The 22549-nt window shown below is 38.2% G+C and overlaps 4 protein-coding genes and 1 long non-coding RNA gene across 9 annotated transcripts; 3 read left to right on the forward strand and 2 right to left on the reverse strand.

Moving 5' to 3' along the window:
• Window positions 1-2627: 2627 nt before the first annotated feature.
• Taf13 (TATA-box binding protein associated factor 13) lies at window positions 2628-4595 on the forward strand. 3 transcript variants are annotated; one of them, XM_046619829.2, is made up of 4 exons: window positions 2628-2798; window positions 2934-3171; window positions 3239-3340; window positions 4212-4595. In XM_046619829.2, the coding sequence occupies exons 1-4, from the start codon at window positions 2772-2774 to the stop codon at window positions 4214-4216; spliced, it is 372 nt and encodes a 123-aa protein (XP_046475785.1). In that variant the 5' UTR covers window positions 2628-2771; the 3' UTR covers window positions 4217-4595. The 3 variants fall into 3 exon arrangements, 2 of the variants coding, with proteins under 2 accessions (XP_046475785.1, XP_046475784.1); XR_006882475.2 differs by having other exon boundaries at window positions 2629-2798; window positions 3239-3409; XM_046619828.2 differs by having other exon boundaries at window positions 3239-4595.
• Window positions 4596-4782: 187 nt separating this feature from the next.
• On the forward strand, window positions 4783-8914 carry LOC124215909 (transmembrane protein 126A). Its single transcript, XM_046619827.2, has 4 exons — window positions 4783-5595; window positions 5969-6140; window positions 6333-6461; window positions 6585-8914. Exons 1-4 carry the CDS (start codon window positions 5480-5482, stop codon window positions 6816-6818), a joined length of 651 nt encoding a protein of 216 aa, XP_046475783.1. The 5' UTR covers window positions 4783-5479; the 3' UTR covers window positions 6819-8914.
• LOC124215908 (nuclear protein AMMECR1) lies at window positions 7440-12988 on the reverse strand. The gene is made up of 4 exons (XM_046619826.2): window positions 12554-12988; window positions 11242-11352; window positions 10960-11165; window positions 7440-10784 (listed from the first exon to the last, which is right to left on the reverse strand). Exons 1-4 carry the CDS (start codon window positions 12757-12759, stop codon window positions 10618-10620), a joined length of 690 nt encoding a protein of 229 aa, XP_046475782.1. The 5' UTR covers window positions 12760-12988; the 3' UTR covers window positions 7440-10617.
• On the forward strand, window positions 12554-17478 carry LOC124215911 (uncharacterized). Its single transcript, XR_006882476.2, has 2 exons — window positions 12554-13123; window positions 13222-17478. It is a non-coding gene; the product is annotated as an uncharacterized lncRNA (long non-coding RNA).
• On the reverse strand, window positions 16465-20861 carry LOC124215905 (lysosomal acid glucosylceramidase-like). 3 transcript variants are annotated; one of them, XM_046619820.2, is made up of 11 exons: window positions 20779-20861; window positions 20455-20697; window positions 20252-20390; window positions 20036-20189; window positions 19799-19959; window positions 19358-19737; window positions 19070-19298; window positions 18842-18955; window positions 18614-18681; window positions 17760-18337; window positions 16465-16572 (listed from the first exon to the last, which is right to left on the reverse strand). In XM_046619820.2, exons 1-10 carry the CDS (start codon window positions 20813-20815, stop codon window positions 18228-18230), a joined length of 1635 nt encoding a protein of 544 aa, XP_046475776.2. In that variant the 5' UTR covers window positions 20816-20861; the 3' UTR covers window positions 16465-16572; window positions 17760-18227. The 3 variants fall into 3 exon arrangements, with proteins under 3 accessions (XP_046475776.2, XP_068991036.1, XP_068991035.1); XM_069134935.1 differs by lacking the exons at window positions 16465-16572; window positions 17760-18337 and having other exon boundaries at window positions 18842-18996; XM_069134934.1 differs by lacking the exons at window positions 16465-16572; window positions 17760-18337 and having other exon boundaries at window positions 18842-19005.
• Window positions 20862-22549: the final 1688 nt, after the last annotated feature.

A 22549-nucleotide genomic window follows, 5' to 3' on the forward strand; every position in this document is an offset into this window, starting at 1 on the left:
CGCAGTTATTATCGCGCTTTATCGAACTTTGGGCTAAGATCTGCGAATTTCACCACAGCGATTAAGATTTCGCGATCTATGTACCGAAGAAGCATACATACATGTATATGTATAGTTAACGTATGTTTGGTTATGTGTGTGTGTGAATTGGGACGTGCTAATTGAAATGCGTGACTATACCTCCAACAATTATTGATATAAGTACCTGTGATCGACGGTCCTCGGCCATATTATTACACATGTAACCAACGATAAGGATTAATATACGCTCATTCTAATATTGTCACGTATACCCGTTTGGAATCAGATAAATCCGATCGGGCTGAACGATGCGGATTATATTATAGATACATCAGTTACGTACACACTGTAAATTGATGACCGTCTCTGCGCAGGTGATATATTCGAATCATCGTGACATATTAAGTGATATCACATAGTTGCAATGTATCGCATACAAACAAGGCAAATACACGCGAAGTGAAATTTTTGTTCCGCACGTTACCATGCAGCCCTTAAAACAATTTAAGTTTTTCGCCGTATCCAAAAAGTCTAGTTATTGGTGCAAAATGATATTTAGTTGTGTTCCTGTGATCGCGAAATCCAGTACGTGTTACTCTTCTTTGTGACTATTATTCTAGATGTAATTCTATTACGGCAATGACCTAAGCGCAGATATCACCACGAATGCCTTCTTTCTCTGCCGATTGATAAACATTATTTATATTCGCTATCGAGGAGGGCTCAATTACATACGAACACATACGAACATATAGTTCGTTCGATCGCTGTTATGAGTACAGTGTCTTCGATTCGTGGAATTGGTTGAGTTGACGATTCTTTTTCGCAGACAAGATAATACTGGATAGCATTTATGCACATCGATTCGTTATAGATTTGCGTATCCAACGTATTCGCGAAATTAGTTTTACCACTATGCAAGCAAGACTAAGCATACACCTTATAAAAAAAAAGACCCGAACCAAGGTTGGTGGATCTTACAACTTGTGTACGTGTTGATTAAAATATCACGATTTATTTTTAACCGAATTACCGACTAATTCGGTAATGTTACAATTAACGACGTTGGTCAAATCGAATAAACATAAACACACGCTACAACCGCGATCATATTATTAAACAAAAAAGATTTTCCCAAGCTTATCGAATTCGATTACAGATTCTAGAAATGCTACTGTACGGAAACAAGGAGGGAATCTTAGAATTTCATGTATATTACGTAATAAGTAAAGGGTGTATGAAGAATATTTAAAATACATGGAATAACATCGTATTAAAAAAATCAACGAACGCTCTTTTAACTGAAGTGCTGTCAATTTTCTCCAGTGATTGCCTGTATCACGTATTATTATTATTGTTGTTGTTGTTGTTGTTGTTGTTATTATTATTATTATTATTATTCATAGAAACAGAACGTTTCCTCTATTTCATTCATACATACAGCTCTTTCATTAGACAGATAACATTTTGCCTTATCGACGCGTCCCTTACCGTCAGCAGAAAGGGATCCGCTTTTGTATTTTTCGTATCCTCGATTTAGTAGCGCCTTCTGACACGGAACAGATTTTGTAAAGAATTTTTGAGGTACCTGAACGGTAAATGCATGTCGTATTTGCTGTGTACTATTTAGCAACTCGAAAGCAGTGAGTAATGCACAGCGCATTTGTCATAGTCGTAGAATAACACAATTTCGGATTAGATTTATACAAAATTTTGCAACATATTTAAGATTATTTGACAGATCAATCAGCCGCGCTTTTGCGCGCCGATTTCGCAAACGGTACATGACAAAGTAAAGCACTGTCGATGTGCTCAGCCTTCGGCTCTTAAGTCGAATATGTTACAAGTAATCAAGTTTTCAAATTTGACAGCGCCTTTTGCGCGTCACCTTGATAATTTTCGGGTTCTAAGTGAAGGCATGGCATTTGTATAGTGATAGCGAAAAATCTTGGCGTAAGTATACCCGAAATTGGGTGGGTGCAGACCTAGGTCCAACTTTTATCTTGATTGATGTGAATGATACATGTAAGGTGATTAAATTTGCCCTTTTTCGATCTTACAAAGCCATCACTGGCCTTAGGGACATAGCGTTGATGCAAGTTGTTCTCGATAACATTTTTAAGTGGTTTGAGTTGAACGAAACGACATGCAACATTGTTAAATGTGATTCTATAACACTTGGTAAACAAAAAAAATTATTCAAAGGATTTCACTTATTATAAATTGGGAAACTGTTACTTCATACAGATCACTGAAGTTAAGGAATTCTAGGTATTTATCTTAATAACAAATTAACTTTTGTAAGACACAAAAAAAAGCGGCAATAAATTTCAAAGTAATTAAGATAATATTAACCATTGTTTGCCGTTAATACAAAGCATATGAAGTTTGTTAAATATTTAGTCTTACTGCAATAACATTTGTTAATGTTTATGATGCGTTTATTTTCGACCACTGCAGTGGCATTTTGTTATGGTAAATATGCTCTGTATTATCCACTGAGTTCAACCCTCAGCAACGAATCCTGCTATGCCGTCGGCGTTTTTTCGTCTCACTATTAGGAATGTTTCGTTTTCGACATCTGGCATCACTGACTAACGTAAGCTTCGTGAGATGGGTTTTGACACAGAGACTAGTAGATCTCTGTTTGACAAGCGTTGGAGTTTTCCACGAGAGTTTTCTGTCAATTAATCTTGTTCAAAAGTCGTTATTTAATTGCCAGTTTCTTGTGAGTCAAACGAAATACGTCAATGGCTGCGGAAGAAAATTACGAGCAGGTAAATTGGTCATGATGAAATGGTTTGTTCATAATTGAGGGTTGAGTACGAGCTAAGCAAAATAATCTAGCCTAACGTAAAGTAACCTAACTCCTGGAGACCTTAAGCCTTGATTGGCATTCTTTATTTGATCAGTTCGAAGATGAGGAGACGGAGATTCCGATCGGAGGAACGCTTCCGGGTGGAAGAAAACGGTTATTTTCAAAGGAGCTCCGTTGCATGATGTACGGATTTGGCGATGACCAAAATCCATACACCGAAAGCGTTGACTTTCTGGAAGATTTGGTGATCGAATTCATCACCGAAATGACCCACAGGGCAATGGAAATTGGACGCACAGGCAGAGTGCAAGTCGAAGACATTGTCTTCCTTGGTGAGTGAGCGGGAATTTTAATTTGTTGTGCAATATTATCTTAAACTTGTTTCACATTGTTTTCCAGTGAGGAAAGATTCTAGAAAATACGCCAGAGTTAAGGATCTGCTGACAATGAATGAGGAGCTTAAAAAAGCAAGGAAAGCCTTTGACGAAGTGAAATACGCAGGTACTGTCAATCAGTAGGAAACCGGTTGATTGATATTATCAAGTAAAAACAAAAATATCATTGGTAGAGGTGTGTGAATTCATGATTTTTTGGTTTTCGTTATTGCAGAGTCTAATCCAAGTCTTGTTGCAATATATGAATAATTGGCTAATCAAACACATTCTGAAGTATTTTCTGAAACAAGTTTTCATCATAGCATAATATCCAATCAGGCTTGAATCAGACTCGTTAGTTTTAGTTTATTGCGTATAAAATAGAGCTATGATTTGTTGTTTATGAACTGATCGAGCGATGGTTTCTAACAGGAATGGGTGGCGTTACTGTAAATATTGCATCCTCACCATTGTTACTATTTTTTGTTTGGTTTGTTTTATTACTATGCAATTGGGTGGACTTTGTCATGTTTAAGTGATTGCGCTATTGAATCTAAATATGGAGGTCACTGAGTTTCAATAATTGATCAAATTGGTCTGTTTTATTAAATTTAATACCAGGTAGCATGTAATTAGTGTTTTGCATCTCATTTTTATTTTGAATAGTCGGTTGTCAAATATATTGTAAATAAGTGTTGCATCATAATTGATTAATTATTGAGTTGCGTTTTAGAATGTTAAACCAAAACAAACAAGGTTGCCTGTTGAATTTATTCGAATGAATATCTTTTGTACGTTTATACTTGAATACCATGGTACTTTAATGAATACATTTAACAATCGTTTTGGGTGAAGATTAGAAATGTGTACTGATGTTGCATAATTACTACGTCATCTAACTAAGTGATAATGAATCAACATAGTATCATATTTGAAAAAATATTTTAAACGGAATCAGAAACGCTTGGTCTTGGTAACAACCTATATTTTACTGGCAGAATAACATCGTGCGGTGAAAAGAAATACCTTGGTTAAAGAAGGAGAAGGAAATGTGTAAAAATACTTGTATGGGCGCAAATCAACTATGAGAATGGTCTGCCAATTGCAATTTTCTGCAATTTTCAATTGGGCTTTGACACAGCCTATTTAATATCACTGCGACATGATCATCGAATTCCAGACTGCAACCAGATTCTCGATTTTAACGGAGTGATATGTTTGATGCAGTACAGAGTGAGTTTCTTGACTTGTTGAAGAATAATTCATCTCCGTATGTATGTACATATATTTATGTGTCTATTTGTGATAACTGGATTGAATTTATTTGTACATTCATGTAACTTGCTCAGGATTTTACCAATAATCAATGTATGGGCGTTGTACCAATGCTTGTTATATATTATACAGTACACGACTTTCCCCATATCATACATCCATTTATTTTTTTTGCCACATTTCTCCCGCATTTTCCGTGCAAAATTCCGGGAAAATTGGAATTTAGAACGTCATGCTGACATGCATCAACGTAGGAAGAGTTCGAAAAAAGTCGCGTTTTTTCGTGGGTCTAAAATGATTGGTTGATGCTAATTGATTACTTGAGAGCAAGACATCTGGTTAGTGAGTAGTGTCTTGGCGGAGTATTAGCACGGAACGATTGGTTCAGAGAAGCAAACGGTGAAGCATTAATTGATTACATCGTCATTAAAACAAAGGTGCTATCCTTAGTTCTGAGAATAAGGGCTTCTCTGATTGTGAACTGTACATGATTTTTGGAAGATATAACGGTGACGTGTGAAAATTGTATATACGCTGCTTAATACTTCATAGATATGAGCTTGGTTGATAAAATAACAGGCAATGTGGCGTGTAAGAACTAATAATATGAGAATCTTGCACGTATGATCGTAACTGTGTACGTCTGTATTGGTCTAAGAACTATGGTAAGGGTGCATAGGACTCTCTTGCGGTCACTACAATTTTGCTACAAGAACTTGTCTTGAACTTTTCAAAATCAACTGCAAATTGTCGTTTTCGAGCTGATTAATACCGCAGGTCGTTACTGTAATTTTTCGAACGGCTGCACTGAGAGCGGGTTCTTTAGAATTCATTCGCCATTGGACGAAAACCACGTGATTCGCACTGATTGCAACCACTGAAAAGATTGTTCGGAAAATCAGTGCGGAAAATGCTGTAAGTCAGCAGACGACGCGAAGATTCACGTGTAGATACCGGCGTCCGCAGCAGCGGGTCGTAATTTCCCCGGATTATGGCTTTGGTAAAACAAACAGGTCCGTTGCCTACAGACGCCGTGCCTTTGAACAAAAACGAAGCTTTGCGACATCAAGTCGACATGCTGCGGCACTGGCCGAACCAATTAGAGGTGTAAGTCTCAACCCAACGTAACATAACCTAAAAATAGGTTAGAAAACAGTTTTTCACTAAGTTGAAGTTTTTAACGTCAATGAAAATATGAATTATTACGAAATCCCATTTCTTTGCACTTTTAGAATTTTCTAAAATTCACTAAATTATAATCCAGCAAAAATACTTGGGATTCCAAACTTGACTTAGAATTTAAAAACATTCTAAACTTGCAGAATATTAATCTCTCATCAATACTTCATAATAGTAACGTTACTAAATTCAACTTAATCATTTTCATGTAGTCGTCTTATTTTCTTGATATTCAAGAGTTGTCATCTAGGATTTAATCAAATCCATTGTAACGTAATGCGACAATCGCCTAACCCTTTAGATGGCCGCTTCGCAGTGGAATTGGCATTCTTAGTATTACTGCTGCAGTAGCTGGTATTTACGTCAATGCCCATTATAGAAGAAAAATGAAATTGATGAAAATTGGAAGTGCAGCTACCTATTTGCCCATTATTGTGTTGCCTGGTATAGCAGCTACCTTAGCACACAAACTGGTAAGACTTTGACGGGGAAAACCACTATTAGCATTTCTTCTAGAATCAAATGCACTATATGCAGTATATGATAATCTATCTTTTAATCAAATTCAACACTCTCATTGCCAGATCGCTGCTGGAAACATATACCCAAGATGTTCGTATGTTCCTCATTTTATTTTATCACAGCGATATTCTTTTCGCTTCTAGTTCGTCACAAGGGATATACTTCTCGAAAGAAAGAAGTGCCTACTGTGCCTTGAGACAAGAGCAGCCTTGCTGCAATTTACAGTCGGCTTTCTCTATCCAATGACGCTAGGTCCAATGGGAAGTGTTTTGGTAGGTAGTGAAGTCACTGTTTCTCAAACACGTTCGAAGTAACGTATGTAGGGATTCAATTACAGGAATTTGAAGCACATTTTTCTGTGCGATATGTAATTTGATCCTTACTTTTTCTTACAGCTTGCGACGCGATATGCGACTTACAGACTGCCTAATATAACGAACGATTTTTGGGGTCTGATATCAGTCCTGAGAAAATTTACTCGTCCAATCAATCTGCAACTATCAATTATAGCAATTGGACAATTATTTTTAGGATCGTGTATTACTCGATTGGAAATAACGTCTTACTACTACGTGAAGCAACAACTGTTGGAAGCTGAGAAAGTTTATGATAACAGTCCATTTGTTTAACGACAATAAGCAATCATAGGTGAATGCAACTCGCATTGTTGCCGTGCTCTTATCCTCTGTAATACATGTACCCAGATCAATTGGGTATAGTTTTTTATTACATATATGTACTTCGGTAGTATTGGAGTGTGTGTGAGAATATTCGGTCACAAATGTTCACTGTGTACAAATATCCCTCAAAGCGAATGTTGAAGCATGCGACGAGAAGACTCAGGTGGGCTATGGCATTTGTAAATTATAAAGATTGATAGTCTAAATAAATTGTACTATATGATATAGAAAATTTAATATTTATTTTGCAATTCCATACATTTTCATGTTTAATTATAAACTAGAAGTTGCTCACAATATTATTAATATTATTATTTGTTTACGTCTATATTTTTTTCGTCTTTTCTTTTTTCAATTCTTTCTCCCTGTCAAATATTTTTTCACTACTACTCATTGAACACCTAAAGTAACTATAATCTGTTTTCAATCGCTTTTGTAATCAATTGTTCGATTTAATGTAAACCACACATCTAGGCACATAATGATTTCTTTGTTTGTTCTCCTATTTACAATTTATTAGAATATCAAATAAGGAGCTGCTCGCGGTAATGTATAATTTTTCGTTGAAGATTATTGCATTTCATTAATAACCGTAAATTTTTTGAACAATTGAAAAGATTAGGTGTATTTGGAATATTCAAATTTTATTACCATATGTGTGAATCTGGTATCGAGAGATGACGCGATCGTCACTTTCAAATCACCTACATATCTTTTCCGACATTGTTGAATGCTTCTTTCACGAATTTTCAAAGCTGAATAATGAAGTGGATTTAAATAGCAAATTTGTAGATAACGTTCAACCCAAAAGACTTTTTCTCAAATAAAACGATAGCAATTTGTTGCATAGCTGGCAACTTATGACAATATAAGAGTATACAGTATATTATAATAATCTACTATAATAGATTAATATTAAACGAAATTCAACAACATGAATGTTATAATTTGATTAATTAATTAATTAATTATTATCATTATTATTAGCAAACTCTAGAAACAACAATGAATAAATTGGCAGTGAATTAAACCAGCTACCTCATTGGGCTGGATGATCTAAGTAAAGCTAAGGAGTCATGAAAAAGTGGAAGAATTTCATTGAAAATTCTGCCAAAGTACATGGTTAATCACCTGATTAACAACAAAAAATTTTTTTAACGAAAAACGCTCTATAATAGGGCTTTGATATTAATTTGTTCCGAACCATCTTATGTACAATAGCTGCATACAATGCACGAAATAAATCAGGCATATATATCTACAAGCTTATATATCTGTTTTTATTCACAGAGTATTCGGTCAACCACGCGGTATTCAAAGGTTTGTGGATTGCGTATCGCATACGTATTTGCGTTTTAAGTCAATTTACCGCGAATTAAGGATGACACTAAATCGCTTTGGTGGGAAAGATACCGGCGTGCATTTTTCTGGATATTTAATCTGAGCTGAGCTTACTTGTCAGTCAAATATTTGAAAGTGAGAAAATTTTTTTAAAAATCAAAAATAAAATATACAACAAGTCTATACTATTATCAAGCACTCGATGCATCGAATGTTACAAAGTTGTACATATATGTATGACGTCAACATTAATCACAGAGCAATCAAAATCACAATGAGATCGTCATTTATTAGGCTTTTTATGCGCCTTCCCTTAAGGTTAATCGTTTTAACATACATTTTAGATTTATTGTTTGTTATCATTATTATTCTTATTACAGATATACAATGTGGATCACTCTCAACATACTTATTTGCAGTAATTGTGTATCCAGATACAAGACACGTCTAACTGCCCCTCATCGCATTACGTTTTGTCAATTTTGTCAATTTTCTATTCACATTTTATACTCTGAATGTATCCTAATTGTTTATACACAGTCATCATCTTTGATATGTTTACGTTCGATGGTTGACCTCATTGAAACTGATCACTTTGTATAAATTGCATAGGTTAAACTCATCTCGATGAAATATTGAGACATTGACAGGTAATCGTGGTCAGACGAGGGAAAAAGTATCATTGAATAATAGTTACATGGCAATTAACAGTGAAAAACAAGTCTCCATTTCCAAAAAAACGAAAATAAAAAATAGCAATGAAATACAAACTGAGAAAAAAGATGTATTACGCACATATCTTACTTTTAGTTATGATGGTAACGTGTTTGTGATATCAGGATTTGTAACATTGCAATTACGATAGATTTTGCATCTGGCGTGATCTGTAACCACTTTTGTATATTTTAATCTGTCTGAATTTTATAAGTAACTCAGCACGAAGTATCGAGACACTTTTTGTTTTTTCATACCGTCAATATAAGGGAAGATTATTAACTACAATTTTTTTAATATATATTTTTCTATTATTTGCCTATTTTAATTTTTTATTTATTCTTTTTTTTTCTATGTTCAATTATGGTTAATAATAACAGAAAAGTTGGCATCGCGATGGAGAGCCTATATAATTTCGAGGATTCAATAATAAACTGAATTTCACGGTCGCTTATTTGAATTAATTGTGCACAGGTTTTTCTTTATGCTTTGGTGAAACTGTTTGGTTCATCCACTAAATTGATATATACCGAAACACCGAAAAACAAACGGATAATGATAAGTACAGGTGTGTGAATATTCATAAGATTCAAAAACACTCTGGTAAAAACTTCTGCCTCAATTTTAGTAATGTTTTTTCTTTCAATTTCATTTAATTAAACGTATTTAACAGAGAGATAGGAAGGATAGGGATTTTATTTCAATTTTGAATCAAAGATTTGCGAGCTAGAATATGAACTTTAGCATTATCGCTATTCAACTAGATGCTCTAATATTGCTGTAAAGTTTTCAATATTTTATTATTTATTATTTATTTTTTTTTTCAAATATATATATATATATATATATATATTCATTTTTAATACAGTCTCGGACAGAATAATACGACAAAATTATTCATTTTCAGATCACAACATCATCGCGACTGGAGCATTAATATATATATATATATATATATATATAATTGTATATATATATACAATTTTGACACACAACTCAGCTCGCAATTAATCGAGAGCTATATTATCAAAGGCAGTAAAGAACGAACTAAAGAAGACAGCAAAACAACAGTATCATGGAAAAAATTGAATTACTTTCTTCAATCAGTCGACACTGTCTGACAAATGACGACGTTGAAAATTTTTCCCCTACCGTATGACAAAGGTTTACTCTCCAATAATAATACGCATCCTCAAGGAGGACTATAAGGTATCATGAATGGCAGACTGTGTATGCTAAAGCATACGAAGTATAACAGGCACCATTTGAAACAGTGAAAAGTTGCACGCAATAATTGCCACTGATGTCATTTTCGCTTGCGCACACCGTGTTCATAGGTACCCTGCGATTGGCAGTAAAAATCGCGCGAATTTTGCGACGAATGGGGTTGCTGGAAGGGCGGTGGACCGTGTCTATTCCACCAAAACGGTGGGTAACTCTGTACCGGTATCAACGCCGGTGGAACCTGCGTTTGCGGAATCGGATGAATGAAAGACGACGGGTGGCTCGGTTGTACCATGACTAAGGTGTGCTGAGGGATTGTTGTGTAATTGCTAGGCGTTTGCTGGATCGAAGGATCGCGCTGAGTCTGAGAGGCGCGATAACAACTTGGGTCAGAGTTTCTGTACCGATAGTCAATGTCTGGTTGGTGGTAACGAGGCGGGAGTCCCTGCGAAGGACTCCGGGCCAGCTGCTAGCATTGCTGGCTATGCCAATGACTCATGTAGTCTTGATAGCTCACAGAGACCTTTTCGCTCCTGTATCGAGTTAGCTTCAAGTTTCTCCTAATATCCGGCGTCACCACTCCCTTGAAGCCCCCTTTCCGCAACAACGAGTCGATTGTTTGTATTTGGTCCCAACCTGGGTTTTGAAAAATTGAACAATCCCAATGAGTCTATTGCTTTTATTGATTCACTGTTTTTCTTTCTTCAGATTGTGCAACGACTTCGATAGTAGAGTGTAATTTTCTTTTAAATTAAAGCTTTGCAAAAGTAGATTCTACTGCTTAACTGATATGTTGGAAAATGGTACAAACCTTGTTCAGTGGCTACTTCAGGTAAATAAGTGGCAGTGCGCTTGTTGCCCTTTTCGTTGTGAAACTCAATCCTAATACCGTGAACACCGACTTCCCAATCAAGATAGTCTGCACCGTCTTCAAAATGACGAAGAATCGAGACGCTGACGTGTAGGCGAGGAAGTTCGTCTCGTGTAATGGGATTAAAGCGTGAATCCTTGAAGGCACTGAAATAGCAAAAAAGGTCGATGTAAGCTGGGTATCAGGGCAATGCTGACAGGTAGAAAAAAAAGGGCTGTTTACCTAGTCGCTGCGTATTCACGGAGTCCAGCATGAAGGTGCATCGCGTTGAAAGTGCCAATGCAGCCCCTCAATCGTTTGTCCTTTCCAATAGCCCATGTCACAAATAACGGGCTGCAATTGTGGTCTTAGTTAATTATTCAATTATATGCTGCTTCATAGACAGGCGGGCCCTCATTTATCAACGTAGAACATCAACACAAAGCAGCCTTCGTATCTTCGTAAAGAATTACACGGTGTCAGTTTTGATTATGTGATCGCAATCTTGTACATGATAATTTTGAATTAACTGTAAAAATGAAAGGAAAAAAGTCCCCCAAAAAAACTCGTCTGTAAGTTTGGCAAGCTAAAAATCAACATTTTACAAAAGTTTTGTTATTAGATACTCACATATTGAGTACTCATCAAATTATCATGTTCAAGAGCTATAAAGATCTCTTCGAATATGCGAAAATGAAAAATATTGGTATTGTATATAAAAGTTTAGACATCAATGCTTCGTTTTGAATTGCTTTAAAACTTTTCGAAATCTGGTAGTTATTAGAGTTTGCTCAACAATTACTCAATTTGTTCAGAAGACTGTTTCTTGCAGCGTTGCTGAAACAGATTTACTTTTCTTATCTGTAATCAATCGAGTATTGTAATTTTTTTATCAATTTCGGTGCAACGTTGTAAACTTGAGAATTTCATGCTCGCATGATAAACAACAAAGTGTGTCAGTAAATATCTAAAAAAAAAACTTCCAAATAAATTATGCCACTGTAAATTGAGAACAAACGAATCTAAAAGGTTTCTAATGATTTGGAAAGCATTCAAAACGAAACATCAATATGTCCGAGCCTTTGTTTAAGATTCCAATATTTTGAAATTTTCACAGATTACAAATACAATCATTTGATAAATACTCCATGTATAAATCCATTTTAGTAAAACTACGAAAGAGTATAGATTTTTGGCCAATCATACATCCTTAAAAGATAAATTCAATTTGAGAAGGAAAATTCTGAAAAAAGATTAGAAAAAATAACATACAATGAAACCGATCAAAAATACGCGTCTAGCATGTTTTCGGTGTTTCGAGAGGGATGATAAAGAAAATTTTTAAAGTTTTGTTACTAGGAGGACAACAAAGGAGGACGATCATAATACACAACAAAGAAAACGCCGCGTTTAGAGGAGAATTAGGAGGGAGAGGGAGAGAGAAGAGGAAGAGTGAGTCGGGGTGGGGGTAGAGGCGGCGGGAAAAAGCATCAGTGCGACGGTAGAGGAGGGTGGCGGTGGGAGGGAGGAAGGGGGAGAAAAGAGAGATACTCACAATGCATCATTGCTGAAGTTTGGCGTTTTTGGAGGATCGAGTTGATGGAGCTGACAATAAAGGACGTCAAAGCAGAAGAAGCACATCTCCGGATGAGCGATAATTCCGTTTCGTAGACCATTTTGCAGGGAGGATGTGCCGTTACACGGTATGCTCAACGAGTTGTTTAACTTTTGCTTTTTCGTTCCACAACATCCAGCGGCCATCTTTAAAACACGGGTACTGCACGCAACGCGAGACGCGATTTGTCGTTGGTCTAATCAACTAACACTTTGTGCACCGTGCACGTTACACCTCGCTCAGTCCTCTGCCAGGCCCGATTTTCCAGGATACCTGAATCTCACTCACCCTGACGTCTTTCAACGATGTGACCGCGCTCCGCCAGATGACTCTACGATTGTTAAAACAGCTGTTTCATTCCCTCCGATAGCTTGCGCGCGCATTCGTCTCCCTTTCGTTGCTCTGCGGCCGATGCGTGTTGCGTTCCTCTTTTCTTATGCATGCATTTGCCGGCCGCAAAGGGAAAGGGAAGGAAACAAAAAACGAGCGCCGGAGCAGGAGAAAGAGAAGGTCAGGGTCCGTGCGCGAAAACAGTCAACTTTGTTTATTGTTTTGCCGTTTGCGCCGCTATACATATACCGTGCCTGACCAATTATATTATTACACAGAACTAACAAAAATTATCGTCACGTCGTTGAAGTCGTCAAGTACAGTCGGACACGCTGACAGTGAGTGGACCGTCTCGATGGCTCATACCAGGCAAATTGAACAATCCGAAAGGACGTTGCGGAAACTTGTACCGAAGAATATATGCCTCAGGATCCTACTGCCAACTACTTTACAGCGAAATGATGAAAAGTAAGGGTGTTCTGCACTGATTAATAAAAAAAATACGCCTCATCAAGTGCAATTCGATCAAAGCCTACCGACATATGAAAGCAGTATCGCGAATAATCGTCATTCTGGTCAGGATGCAGATGGATTACCTTGGAGGACGTTCAGATCTTAATTAAATGGTTGAACCTCGATCAACGGATAGAACAAAGCCTTGTCTGGATTTTTTATTTGTCTGCCAGATTACTTTTGACTTTTACCTGCTCTCATATCAGTCAGAAATGGAAAAGGAAATGTACCTGAAAGACTTGTGTGTAAATAATTCATGACACGAAGAAAATAAAATTGACGTACGCGACGGAAAATGATTATAATAAGCACATGGTTATAGCGAAAATTACCATGCGTTAACTGGGTCAGAGAACGTTTAACCGCAAGCTTAGTCGGAATGCAGTCTGATAATTATCGCCAGAACGGCGAGGCGCAATATATTATTCGGGAAGGAGCTTGAACCAGATGTCGGAATGTTACCGCCATGGCAATACTCGGTCTGGTCTGGAATTACATCCCGCAAAAGTTTGAGGAATTCATCGAGCGGGCAGACCTCGGAACATCCGGGAATGGTCTGTGTAATTAATTTTTCGGTAACTCCTGTGTAGTGGAGAACCTGAAACGGAATTGAATCAGGATTAAAAGTTGGAAAGCACCGTGCCTGCTGGGGCTATCAAGGGAACTCGTGTTTCCATTACCACGCGGCCACACATCTCCAGGCTCGGGTCTCTGTGGTCAGTTTATTGGTGGTGTAAACTAGACGGAAAATGATCGCTTACCCGGACAAAGTACTCGTCATCCTTGTCACGATCTTGAAGGGTTTCGAAGATGATCGTCGATCCGTACGCGGGTAGTTGGGGAACGTTTGTACCGAGGGTACGCGCCATGGCAGCCACGTTATTTTCATGTGCGCTGTAAAAGAACGCTTTCCTTTCTCGAGGCTTGAGGCAACCGCTTCTGAGGTCTTGCATGTCGCCGGTGATCCGTTTGAGCAAAACACCTGCAAGTTCCAACAAACATCAACAACGGTTACCCTTAATATCGAGAGAATTGCCAATGGGTAAATAATCTCTCACCCCCGTTCAAACGCTTCAACTGTGTAGTGTATGACCTATGGTCGAAGCTCAGGATGGTAATGTTCATCATGGGAAACGGGTAGACCTCGGAAGACCAACTCGGCAACGTCAGACCTTGCAATTCCTAAGCACGCCGTAAAACGCATGAATTTGCGAAATAAAGCAGTAAATAGCCTAATTACCTCTTCCTTGAGCAAATTGTACAGGTAATAGGTAGCGGAAGTTGTGTCGACCGTTTTTCCCGTGTGCTTCGTTAGGTAGGCCAGAATGCTGTTGTACTTATTGATTTGCTGTCGGGCTTCTTTTGACTGCAGGAAATTCCTGTACGCCTTCTGGTACCTGTGAAGACGTAAATTAGCGAGTGCGACTGTTATAAATCAAAGCTTGGATTTGGCTGACAATGAGAACGTAATATACATACATGGAACAATCTTGTGGAAACAAGAGGAAATCTTCGTTGATGTTTTCGGAAAACACTGACACAGGCTGCCACGGTAAATCCGGGTTCCAAATCTGCTGGCCGATGGGGGGAAAGAGGCCTGCTAGTACCAGCTGAAGAGACATCTGAGTCCTATGCAAAGCTGTTGATCTTGCGTAAATCTCATCCGGCAAATAATTCGGACCAAAGAAATCGTTGTATCGATCACGAAGCATTTTGCCTATCTTGTACTCGCGCATTTTTCCATCCTGCAACAGCGTTTGAAAAACGAGTTGGAATTTTCATTAAAACCTAAAATTAATATTATGCAGACAATGTGCTTTGTGCTGCTGTATACCCAGATTATGGAGCACACGTATTGACAAAGTCTAAACGACCGTTTAAAATCTGTATGTTATCCGTAAATATCATAGTTTTGGATTAGTATACGTATTTCAGACGGTCACTTGGACTTTATCTATACTATCTATACGTGCGTTCCATCCGGATATAGCTGGGTATACTTGGAAATACCAAAATATACTAGCATAACTCTGAATACAATCAACGCAACTTGAATACGCTTGTAATGTTGGCGCGCTTTTTCGTTAATAAAAAGTAGCAGTGCCTGTAGGCAAATTTTGGAACAATGAGGAGTGCGGAGACGTAGAAAATGCTTATTAGTACAGCTTATACTCCTACATTCAATCACGCCTTGTGTGGCTAACGCACCTGTCTTATATAAGACGTCAGAAGAACTTAAAATTAAGCGGCGTTTCTGTGAAATTTTTTAAACTATTCACAAACCTTGCACATAAACTATGAAAGGAACATTCAATTGATGGGTGGGTGATTAATGTAATCGGTTTCACAGCTTTTATTCATAATTAATTTAAATAAAATCTAAACATCAAGATGCCTGTCAATATTCAGAATTCATGTACTTATACATTCAGCAAAGTTAATTTTGTACCTGCCAGTTAAATTCCTACACTGAACCACACCCAATATTGTTGGATCTCCTCTATTGTAACAAAATCGACGTGACTAAGAACATAAAATTGTTTAGGCAATTGGCCTTAAGTCAGGAAAACGATTCATCGTTATAAAATTTCAATTCGGAAAATATTTTAATGGTGTAGTGAGGCACGTTTGATCGTAAAAATTTCACACGTCATTTTCGGCATCGCAAATTTATTCAGAGATCTGAGTCCAATATTCACATGGTCGATATACTTTGGACTCATCGCGTATCTATCTGCCTTCATCCTGTTTAAGATGTGACCGGCCCGAAGTAAAGACGTATATCTCATTTCCATGATTAACTCTGTTTACATAGCCGATAAAATAAATCCTAGGGCTAAGCACAAATTATACCGTCCGAAATCATTTACATTCCAAAGAGTATTTTTAACCGGTCACAGATCCGATAGCGAGTATCTGCTACATAGCAAGTCCATTTTTCTTCAAACGCACACGTATCTACACAATTTTGATGTTAATTATTTTACAACAATATCTGTTATACTTACATTCGTCAGACCACCGCTTCCAATCGGGTAATAAGAATGATTTCCATACGGGTCTAGCGGATAATTTTGAAATTCTATGTCAGGCACTTTATCCCCGTGTCTGAATAGCTGTAACAAACATTACAGTATATTAGTGGTTCGGGAGAAAAATTCCCCCCTCGTCGATTAATAATTACCACGTGTAGAAGCTTAACTTCCGGGTAACACGTAACAAAGTCGTAAAAACCGAAGAGGGTAGAACAAAATATCAGCCCAACTGCAGTCGGATTCATCTCAACGCCTTATCCACCGTTTAAGAAAATAAATACGACAAAGTTTGGCACTGCACTACATCCACTTCGACAGGACACCTTGGGTATGAAACGTGAATAAGTTTGAAACTCGATTTTCTCTGTATGATATTTTCCTTAGTTATTAAAGTGGGGGCGAAATCCGCTCTCATATGAATGGGAGAGTACGGGGTGGGGAGGTTATCATTATGAGTGCGGTCATGAAGCCAAATACACAGATCTGTAACGAAATCCTCCTTCAAATAAAAATGTTATAGATGCGAAGGTTTTAACCTGCCGAATCTATTTCCATTTTCTGCTGTGACGTACATATTACATGATTTGAATTTTTTTTTTTTTATTGTTCAAAAATTAGAATTTGTTGTGTTTTGTTTTTGCATTTACACTACTTGAATCTACTTAAATAGTATTTGTACATAAAAAATCAGTTTGGACTTATTAGAAAGAGAAAGAAAGATATCGTCTAACCCTGTTTAAAGAAAGAAATCTAGAAAACAACTCGAATTATACCAGTATATAGATTTTCTGACGATTTTAATGTTTAAGTTTTTGAACTCTATAACTTTTTTTCAATGAATGTTGTTGCTATTATTAGTTTTTGATTATAACTTGTAAACAAAAACAGCGTTCTGTTGAAACGGGGGGGTACAGCTTGGACGGTGTAAAATCATATCTATTTTTAAGAGTTTTTTTAAAGAAAAAAAAAATACTAATAACAATTTGAGTTGAAGGGTTTTATTATTCATAGTTTCAAGAACATTTGATAATTTCTTCATCGAAATTACTGACAGAATGGCGGCATGGCGCATATAAGTAGCGAACGAGTCCGAACTCGAGGGCTTTTGCGGTAGCGTATCTCCTGACATCACCGTCCAACTTGTTACAGATAAAAAAAACTTTTTTTAGTTTGAAACACCTCTTCGGGTTCAAGCTCGTAGCCCAGAACTATATTGTAATTACATATAATAATAAGAAGAAGGAAAAAAAAACTTTTTTTTTACAAACCAGTGATATTGTTGAAACAAACTCAGGACCAGTTCAACGTCTTCGCGTTAAATCTAAGAAGCTATGATAAACTGGACGCGGGAGAGTATAGATAAAAATACGGCACTTCGTATCCGCTTTTATATACCGGGAGATGGTTCATAGATATTTTTATCCAGTACTGCGCCTACAGCGCTGCCTTGAAACACGAATCCGAATAATGGGAATAATTGAAACTTAATAATGAATGGACAACTTTTTTTTACGGGCTTACAATGTCATTTTGTTTTGTACACTCCAGGTCTACAGATTATACTTGAAACTCAAACACAACCGTTTATCACGTAAATAAATTTACACATGATAAACGATTATAGGCGAATATATTTCTTATACGTGTTTTTGTAGATTGCGTATCTTTTCAACTTTTGTACGTAACTTTATAATTGCTCAAGCAAAGCAATGAGGAGTGGTCAGTTACGGCGACGGCTAGATGACGCAGGTCCAAGGATCGTAAAGGAGCCAGACCCGTTCTCCGTTCACTCCATGATCCCATACCTGAGCTGTTACACTTGGATTTTTTGTTTGCTGTTTCTGTCCTTAATAATCGGAAAATTTATGCACACGTATTATTATTTCCATAAACCTAATTACCGCGCATAAAATACGGTGAATTACCATCGCAATTAATTTTTCTGTACGTGGTTGGAATGCAATTTACAATTACATTTATTGATTTTTTTTTTTTTTTTCAATTTACAACACGAGATGTATGACACTTGTTTTCGGTTATTTCCAGTTTAAAACGATTTGCGGTTGCGAAACCATATTTCGCTCGCCAATCTACCAGTAAATTAGAGTGTGTATCGATTTACCGGGAATACTGAACTCAATCGCCCCCTTCGTGATATCCGACACGGAAATAATCCTCTCGGAATCATGCCTGTGGGGAATAGAGAAAAAGAGATGAAATCAGTGAAAAACAGGTAGAAAAGTAAGGGGAAAGAGCATGCAGGGATGAGAATAAGCCTGACAAATATTCCTTTCGGAAAGAACTGCCTGCAGAGAAAAATCTAATCGACGTTCGATTGGTTCAGACTTACGTATTCAGAAATACAATCGCCGTTGAGTTGTCGGGTCTTCGAAAAGCCACCGTTTTTATTTCAAATGGTCCTTCGTTTGATGTACCAATTCTTACGCTGCCGGGAGGGACGTATCTGATCGACAACGAACGCTGGGTCTTACTATCCGCAGAGAACTGCGCATACTTATATACATATATATGTAGCAGTAGCCTGAGGGTGGCGCGAGAAACGCTTGATTGAACTCACTTTGAAAAATGGCCCATTGTATAGAAGGTGGGCTGCTTGTAGAATTCTCCCGCCGAACCATTGACGATCACACCAGCTCCCATGAAATTTCCGTTCCAGTTGGGACCACCGCGCTCATCCAACGCCATGTTCCAATCCAACCACCCGACAACCCAGTGGTTTAACGTGTCGATGATGCTGACTGCGAATTGCTCGGCTCTGTACCACGAGCCCAAATCTGCGTCGTAATCTGTGAGGTACGAAAACGAGTGACCAAATGTGAGAGAAACGAGGGAGAAGAGAACATACCTGGACACGACTCGGTGTAGATTATAAATTTATCCGGAAACAAATCATGGGTCTCGTCCAGTCTGTCCACCGAGTAACTGTGGTCCAAGTACCAATGCACTCCTGTTCCTGCGAACTGTTTCCTCGTCGAAGAGTCGTTCATGAAAATCTGTGGCCACTCAGGAAGCAGGTGCCTCATCCCGTCAACCAGTATAATATTGATGTTCTCGAAGCCAGTCTTCTTGAGTATAGGCACCAGGAAATTGACTACCCAATCACGCTGGTCCTCCACCGTCCATTCCATCGAGTTTATGGGCAGAGCACCGAAAGCGTTCAACGGTTCATTCTGAGGGGTCAAGGCCCAGAAGTTGAGACCTTGATCTTGGTATTCCTTGAAGAACCTGCGGAAGTTGAGGTGTAGCATTTACATGGCTTGGACAAAAGTTTGAGGGAAAAACTCACTTAGCAAAATAGAAGGCCCACGTGTGCCAGTATTCTCGCTTCAGAGTATTCGAGCCTATCCACGTTGGCCGTGCTTTCATCCATGGTGATGGGCTCCAAGGCGAGGCGAGCAGGTTGATGGGACGCCTGCTGAGCTTCATGGCTCTCCGGATAAACGGGATCTGGGATTTTGATTGAAAGCATCCTAGGATTCATCGGACCAAGATGTCGTATCCTCTTAAGAGAAACTGATCGTACCTTGAAGCGGTGGTCTTCCTCAGCGAGAGCAAAGTACTCAAGGAGGGTGTCATTCTCGACCATTGCGTAGCTGTAAGGCCTGGTGGAAAAGTCGGTACCCGCCATCGGAACCCGGATTATCGTGTACTCAAGCCCATCCTCGGAAAAGTAAGACCTGATCAAAATAAGTGACGGTCAGTTGTGGGTCCAAGGAATTTCTCAGAGTCTTCAAAGCACCTTATAAATTCGTTTTGAGCCGCTTCGGGTAAGGAATTGATGTTTATTCCAGTGGCGTCCGTGGCAGCAGCACCAAAGCCAAGAATATCTTGATATGTCATAGAGGGATCGACTGTGATGCTTGCGTCAGGTTTGATATCTAAACGAAAGATTCACTCAGGTCTGGGCAAGTCTTACACTCGCACAATAGCGTATCGACTTACCCGGAGCCGCGTCGGACCCTCTAAAGCTCCCGGTCGAAGTGCTGAATCTCAGGCCGTCTTTGCTCGTGGAAATTAGCACATACGATCTGAAACTGCCAGAGGGCCTCGATATCCGTGGTGCATCGTCGCAGTATGTCGAATTGCACACACAGTAAGGGCTGCTCCAGTTTGACACCGCAGTCGGCATCCTTGGAGAACATTCTCGAAATTTCAAGTCAACGCCGAACGATGATTGTTGCAGTGCTAAAGAAGCAAAGCTTACATGCTGAATATTATGAAAAATATTGATCAGGTTAGTGTGAATCGGGTGAATTAAAGACGTACCTGACAGCAGACATACGAAAAAGACCTTGCTCCACATCTTGGCTGAACTACGATGCGGTATTTTGTCATCTCGATGGAAAGGCAGTGCAGCTTATATATATACACCCAGAAGCATCGCCATTGAAGTAGCCAACTAATTTTTTTGACTTTAAGATTGCGTCAAATGCTGTTATCGATGCGATAGACCTTCGTGTGAACACATGCTTTCCGAATGGCCATGGTTGACACGCATGATCAGGTAGCCTTACTTACGGATGCACTACAAACTAGTGCGACCCAATTAGACTCAAACCACTTATAATACTTTCATCACATCTTTATAATCGAAGTGATATGATGGGCCCACGTAGATTACTTACGGTAGGTAGTAGGCCAAATTGCCATTCTTCGTTAAAGATTTTAACGCGCGTCATGGACATGGAGGATTATCTCGGTCGGCATGAGATCAGATACTTGACTAAATAAATAGAATAAACGATTTCTGCGATCAAGTACTTATCCTCAAGGCTGCAAAGCAAACGGTGGATAAATGTTTTCGCTGTGAATGATCAAACATATAATTTGTGGAATTGAAAGTAAATACATCGAGTAATAGTACCTATTACTTTCAGATGACTGATGTATTATCACCAATTGCTTTTTCACCGACATTGGCCTAATTTTTAATATTTAATCAACTGAAGCCTTATCAAATTGAAAACGCAGTTCAATGTCGGAAAAGATAAGCATAAAGACATTAATGATTATCTTTGCACAACTTGAAATTATATGCAGAAATACATGAGCGAAACATTAGCTTCAGTTTTTATTCACTGTTGTAATTCGACCAACGAAACAATAGAAACTATCCGATTGTGAGTGCGATTTTGATTATGGAAAAGCGTCGATACGTGACGCGCAGGATGACCAGCATGATAGCTTGAAGTGCATATTTTGCCAATATCTGTTTTCTCCGAAAGACAATAACTTCCGGTATCACTAAATAGGTACGTGACTACATCGACAGTTCATTGCAGATAGTTCCTATTGCATGCTATATGCGTACCTGTCATTATGCCAATACGCCCCCCCCCCCCCCCTTCCCCGCCCCCGCCAACTCTCTTCAGTGCTTAAAATAAAAGTAATTAAAACGACATTTATCGCAGAGGATTTTCCCGTCGAAAAAAAAGAACTGCAACAAATCACATATCGACATCGGAAAAGCTGAGCTATACGCTCTATACGAATCCAGATAAGGATTAACGAGAACCGATATTGCTATATGACAACAACAATAATAATGACGGTGTTATAACGAGAAGAGACAAATCGGATTGCAAATGCGCTCTACCGAAGGTAACTCATTTTACAAGCATCGATACTTGCAATATTAATGTTATACCATTTCTCCAACTTTTTAAAAGGTTATTCTGTGTAACTGATTTCCTCAACAAGTTCTTTCGCGACATCGATACTGTTTATAAAAAAACCTCTTAAAGAGGCTAAACCCGTATTTGAGAGGGCCTCAGGACCTTTTGTAAATATATGTGGCACACAATTCTTCTCGATAATATCGTAGTATATTATCAATTTCTCGTCCATGTCGCAAGGATCAAAATTACGGCAGTTGACAAATACTTTGACCTTCCAGAACTTTCTGAAAAGCATCTGACTTTTTCGACCAAAAAAAAAAAAAAAAAAATATTAACGAGGAACGGTACTGATTGTTCGGTTGAGTATGCGCAAATGGGAAATGTCAAAATGACCAAATCTATACTCTGATATCACGTTA

This window comes from Neodiprion pinetum, chromosome 4, assembly GCF_021155775.2.
Source record: "Neodiprion pinetum isolate iyNeoPine1 chromosome 4, iyNeoPine1.2, whole genome shotgun sequence".
NCBI classification, from domain to species: domain Eukaryota; kingdom Metazoa; phylum Arthropoda; class Insecta; order Hymenoptera; family Diprionidae; genus Neodiprion; species Neodiprion pinetum.

Coding starts and splice junctions, on each gene's coding strand:
- Taf13 (XM_046619828.2), top strand. CDS start 2,772: ATGGCTGCGGAAGAAAATTACGAGCAG. Junction 2,799..2,933: donor CGGAAGAAAATTACGAGCAG/GTAAATTGGTCA, acceptor TTATTTGATCAG/TTCGAAGATGAGGAGACGGA. Junction 3,172..3,238: donor CGAAGACATTGTCTTCCTTG/GTGAGTGAGCGG, acceptor ATTGTTTTCCAG/TGAGGAAAGATTCTAGAAAA.
- LOC124215909 (XM_046619827.2), top strand. CDS start 5,480: ATGGCTTTGGTAAAACAAACAGGTCCGTTGCCTACAGACGCCGTGCCT. Junction 5,596..5,968: donor TGGCCGAACCAATTAGAGGT/GTAAGTCTCAAC, acceptor CTAACCCTTTAG/ATGGCCGCTTCGCAGTGGAA. Junction 6,141..6,332: donor CTACCTTAGCACACAAACTG/GTAAGACTTTGA, acceptor TTTCGCTTCTAG/TTCGTCACAAGGGATATACT.
- LOC124215908 (XM_046619826.2), bottom strand. CDS start 12,759: ATGGCCGCTGGATGTTGTGGAACGAAAAAGCAAAAGTTAAACAACTCG. Junction 11,166..11,241: donor CGTGAATACGCAGCGACTAG/GTAAACAGCCCT, acceptor TTGCTATTTCAG/TGCCTTCAAGGATTCACGCT. Junction 10,785..10,959: donor TGAAGTAGCCACTGAACAAG/GTTTGTACCATT, acceptor TTCAAAACCCAG/GTTGGGACCAAATACAAACA.
- LOC124215905 (XM_046619820.2), bottom strand. CDS start 20,815: ATGTGGAGCAAGGTCTTTTTCGTATGTCTGCTGTCAG. Junction 19,299..19,357: donor CTACACCGAGTCGTGTCCAG/GTATGTTCTCTT, acceptor CGTACCTCACAG/ATTACGACGCAGATTTGGGC. Junction 18,682..18,841: donor GCGATTGTATTTCTGAATAC/GTAAGTCTGAAC, acceptor TATTCCCCACAG/GCATGATTCCGAGAGGATTA.